Genomic DNA, 5,000 nt, shown 5'->3' on the forward strand with positions numbered 1-5,000 from the left:
CATTTCGCTCTTTTCGCCTGATGAGGGTCTTCTTTGGACTCGAAACGTCGAGGAATTTTTGTTTTCTCTCTTGTTAAAGCTGCGTTATTTTTTTTTCTTTGTAAGCTCGTTGTTTTGTTTGCATGTTTTGGTCCTGTACATAGATATGTGACTTGTTGGTACTCTTCCGTTTTCGTAGTAATGGGTGTAGATATTGGACTGTTTATAATTTATTTCATGTCTCTCTCTCTCTCTCTCTCTCTCTCTCTCTCTCTCTCTCTCTCTCTCTCTCTCTATATATATATATATATATATATATATATATATCTATATCTATATTATATATCCATCTCTCTCTCTCTCTCTCTCTCTCTCTCTCTCTCTCTCTCTCTCTCTCTCTCTCTCTCTATATATATATATATATATATATATATATATATATATATATATATATGTATGTATATATATCCATCTCTCTCTCTCTCTCTCTCTCTCTCTCTCTCTCTCTCTCTATATATATATATATATATATATATATATATATATATATATATATATATATATATATTCATCCATCTTTCACTTTCACTCTCTTCTCAACTACAAGTAACGTCTAGATGAACATTAAATCTCAAGCACTTTCTTTTGTATTTCTAAGATGATGTAGCAAAAAGTTACGGATGAATGTTTTTTTTTTCTTTCTTCTTACAGTCGCACACGCACACGTAGACATATGTGTAGTTGTGTGTATGTTCAGGGAAAAACCTGAAAAGAGATACATACATATATTCTATTCATTAATTCATTTATTGATCGAACACTCACCGTTGCATGCATATCAATGCGACAGAAAGTGATCAGAGTATCAAATATCCAATTATTATTCATCAGTTTAGTAATCAAATGATTACTTAGGAATTTATGATTCGTTTTTGTTATTTATCAATTTAATAGCTGGACAAAAAGTGATCAACTTATTCATTCGTTCATTGGTTATTCACTATTTCATTTATTCGTCAGAAAGCGATCAAATCATCTCTTCATTTTGTTGTTCATCAATTTATAAAGGTAATACACCTTGTTAAGATAATTCATTAAGATAATACACCTCATGAATATAATACAGCTTACTAGGATAACACACCTTATCAAGATAATACTCCTTATTAAGATAAGTACACATTACTAAGATAATAAACCTTATTATAACACTCTATATTAAGATGCTACTCCTTATTAAGATAGCACACCTTATTAAGATAACATACCTTATTAAAATAACATACATGATTAAGATAACACATTTTATTAAGATAACATACCTTATTAAGATAACACACCTTATTAAGATAACATACCTTATTAAGATAATACACCTTATTAAGATAACACTTCTTATTAAGATAATATTCCTTATTCAGATAACACACCTTAATAAGATAACACACCTTATTAAGATAACACACGCTATTAAGATAATACTTCTTATTAAGATAATACTCCTTATTCAGATAACAGACCTTATTAAGATAACACACCCTATTAAGATAACACTTCTTATTAAGATAATACTCCTTATTCAAATAACAGACCTTATTAAGATAACACACCCTATTAAGATAATACTCCTTATTAAGATAACACACCTTATTAAGATAACACTTCTTATTAAGATAATACTCCTTATTCAGATAACAGACCTTATTAAGATAACACACCTTATTAAGATGACACACCTTCCCAATATAACACACCTTACTAATATAACTCACGAAGCAGGAAGACAGACAGTGATCAGAACAGAGCAGCAAAGTACACAGCTCTGGAGGAGATTATATATTTGGGCCCCAATAAAGAACGTCGACAAGGGAGCGTCTATGTCTTCTTCTCCGGGTCACAACCTGGGTACCTAGCTATCTACTACGGGTGCCAACCAATGCTTCTAACAACTGTTGTGTCCTGTGGTTGTTGTAAGCGTTGGTTATTTACAGAAAGAGAAGGGGGGGGAGAGAGGCAGGCAAAAAAAAAAAAAAAAAAAAAAAAAAAAAAAAAAAAAAAAAAAAAAAAAAAAAAATATATATATATATATATATATATATATATATATATATATATATATATATATATATATATATTTATTTATATACATGTTATGGGTAATAAGATGACACAAGAAAAAATAATGAAATCAATAGATGGAACCATAGCTCCCCTGGTAAGACATGATGGAAGCACTGCTTTAAGTGCAGAAGAGAAAGCAGATGCACTAGCCAAGCACTTTTCTGAAAAAATGATTGTTCCTCATCCCAAAAGAAAGCCACCGATTCTGCCTATCATTTGCAGCGAAAATATTTGCAAAATATCAATTTGCATGGAAGAAGTGGAGAAACTGCTGCGAAACATTAATACCAAAAAGGCAGTTGGCCCTGATGGTATCAGTCCTCGGATCTTGCAGAGGTGTGCTAAAGAGCTATCATACCCACTAACTTCAATTTTTAATTTTTGTCTAAGCACGTGCAGATGGCCCAAGACATGGAAGCAGAGTAATGTAGTTCCTATCTTTAAAAAAGTGACAAATCTTCTCTAAAAAACTACCGCCCAGTCTCGTTACTCTCTACAGTGAGCAAATTATTTGAAAAAATAATAGCTTCACATTTAACGGACCATCTAAACAAAAATCTCCTGCTCTCTACAAGGCAATATGGTTTTCGAAAGAACCACTCGGCTGCTGACCTACAGTTGCTTATGACAACAGAATTGACAAGAGCATTGGACCATGGAAAGAGAACCTTTGTGCTTGCACTTGATATGGAAGGAACTTTCGATAGAGTCTGGCACCAAGGACTGCTGGAAAAAATGAAATCTTATGGAGTGGGAAATGGTCTCCTGGAACTGCTAGAAAGTTATTTACAGAACAGACAAATGAAGGTTGTCCTAAATGGAATACATTCAGCCTATTACAACATAGAAGCAGGAGTCCCCCAGGGAAGTATATTAGGTCCTCTCATGTGGAACATCTTCCTAAACGACATGCTTCATCTCATCCCTGAAGCAGAAGCCTTTGCAGATGATGGCACTCTATCCCTTAGCTACGAACCCAAAGAACAAGGAGTAGCATTATCAAGACTCACCGATAAGCTTGCACAAATTTCAGCATGGGGAGAGAAATGGCAAATCTCATTTGCTCCTAACAAAACTCAACTCATGGTAATCGAAAGATCTGATAGCAACATCCAAGTGAATTTTAATGGAAAATCTATTAAATCACAAGATGAAATAGAAGTATTGGGAACAATTTTTGACAAAAGGATGACCTTTAAAAGCCACATCGAAAGCTTAGCAAGGAAGGCCTCACATAAAATTGCATCCCTACGAAGAATTAGCCGGCTATTGGATGGTAAAGGGAAGGAACTCCTCTACAAGGCACAGATACGTTCTTCACTCGAATATTCGTGCCTCGCTTGGGGAGGAGCAAACAACAAATATCTCAGCATCCTGGACAAAGTACAAGAAAGAGCGAGAAAAATTATCGAAGATAGAACACCACACCACATTGGGAACCTCGACAGCCTACAGCATAGGAGAGACGTAGCTGGACTGACGACAATGTTTCGAATTCAACGCCAGGAAGTGGCCCACATGCAAGCAATGAGACTCCCGGGAAGACGAGCTGTGCGCACCACGAGAACTGTGGAACAAGCACCTGCTGCTTTAGAGGAACCTCGTTGCTTTACGGCACACTATCAGCGCCAGTTTCTTTCCAGATATTCTAAACTCTGGAACAAATTAATGTGCAACATCAAAATAGAAGCTTACTCCTTACAAAGCTTCAAATGTAAAGTTAATACTTGGCTAAAAAACAATGTCATTTAGATCTTTAATGATAAAGTCCATGTAAATATACTGAAATCTTTGTATAAAATTAACAGATATAAAAAAGGTTAGACTTTCAGATAGGAAACATTAACTATGAATTCCTTTAGTCTGCAAAAAACAAATGTTCTGATTCTAATAAGGAAAATTTGTAACCTAAAACTATGAATGTATTTTTCAATAAAGTGTAAAAAAGAGAGAGAGAGAGAGAGAGAGAGAGAGAGAGATAGAAACAGAAAAAAATAAAAATAAAAGGAAGAACGAACGGGTAAAAATATAACATAAGAGAGAAAGAAATCGTCTCAAAAAAAAAAAAAAAAAAAATCGAAACATAAGTAGAAAGAAACTTCTACTATAGGTTTTGGTGCAACCCACAAATGCTACGCAAGTAGAGAGCGGACGAGCAGATGAGGCTAATTTAACTGACCAAGAAACTAATTTTGCAGACCATGAGAACTAATTTTTTGGTGACTTAGAGAGCTGATCGGGATGAAGGAGCCGAGTTAGCAAACTAAGAGAGCTGATTTTGTTGACCAAGAGAGCTGACGGAGATGAGGGAGCTGAATTAGCTGACTAAAGGCGCTGTCACACTAACATATTTTCCGTCGGTTTTTCGTCAATTTTCAAAAATTGTCAATTTTTGGAGGCACGCAGTTACACTAGCGCTTAACCGCCAGGAGCCATCGGCTTAGCAATGCGATACTCGCCTCGCAGTTGTAAACAAAGGCGCCGAGCAAGCGATAGTGCTCAGCGATGCTAAACTTTGTTTTAGCAGATGATGAGCGTAACAAGAAAATACAAGAAAATATTCTCAATCGAATATTCCTCTGAAGGGCGTGTGTCCATGCACGAGAATTGGCACAGTCCAATGTTTCAAAGCTGGGGAAATGGCGCGCTCTACGGCTGACGGATGTAAACAATTAAATTGAGCACTTAAAATAAATTTTATTTATGGATATAAATTTTAGAAATGCATATTTATATTTGTTAATTTCATAATATCTATAAGAAAAATAAGATTAATTAAATTTTATTATAATTAATGATTTTAAACAAATACAAACATTTTAAAATATAGTTCTTGATTTGAGACGACTGAAATGTTTTCACGCGGAAACTCGTAATTAATTGAAATTTTTTCAGAAGAT

At 34.5% G+C, this 5,000-nt stretch overlaps 1 protein-coding gene across 1 annotated transcript in view; it reads left to right on the forward strand.

The window, feature by feature from the left end:
- LOC147466781 (uncharacterized) overlaps positions 1 to 4,312 on the forward strand; it is a 15,502-nt gene extending 11,190 nt beyond the window's left edge. Inside the window, exons 3-7 of the mRNA XM_086534421.1 lie at positions 1,756 to 1,949; positions 2,175 to 2,436; positions 2,676 to 3,814; positions 3,909 to 3,919; positions 4,211 to 4,312. Of these exons, the coding sequence (XP_086390547.1) occupies positions 1,756 to 1,949; positions 2,175 to 2,436; positions 2,676 to 3,814; positions 3,909 to 3,919; positions 4,211 to 4,312 (1,708 nt within the window). The remainder of the gene's footprint in view (positions 1 to 1,755; positions 1,950 to 2,174; positions 2,437 to 2,675; positions 3,815 to 3,908; positions 3,920 to 4,210) is intronic.
- The last annotated feature ends 688 nt before the right edge of the window (positions 4,313 to 5,000 follow it).

This window comes from Penaeus japonicus, unplaced genomic scaffold (genome assembly GCF_977035675.1).
Source record: "Penaeus japonicus unplaced genomic scaffold, GWHDUDI00000001_assembly GWHDUDI00000041, whole genome shotgun sequence".
Classification (NCBI taxonomy): Eukaryota; Metazoa; Arthropoda; class Malacostraca; order Decapoda; family Penaeidae; genus Penaeus; species Penaeus japonicus.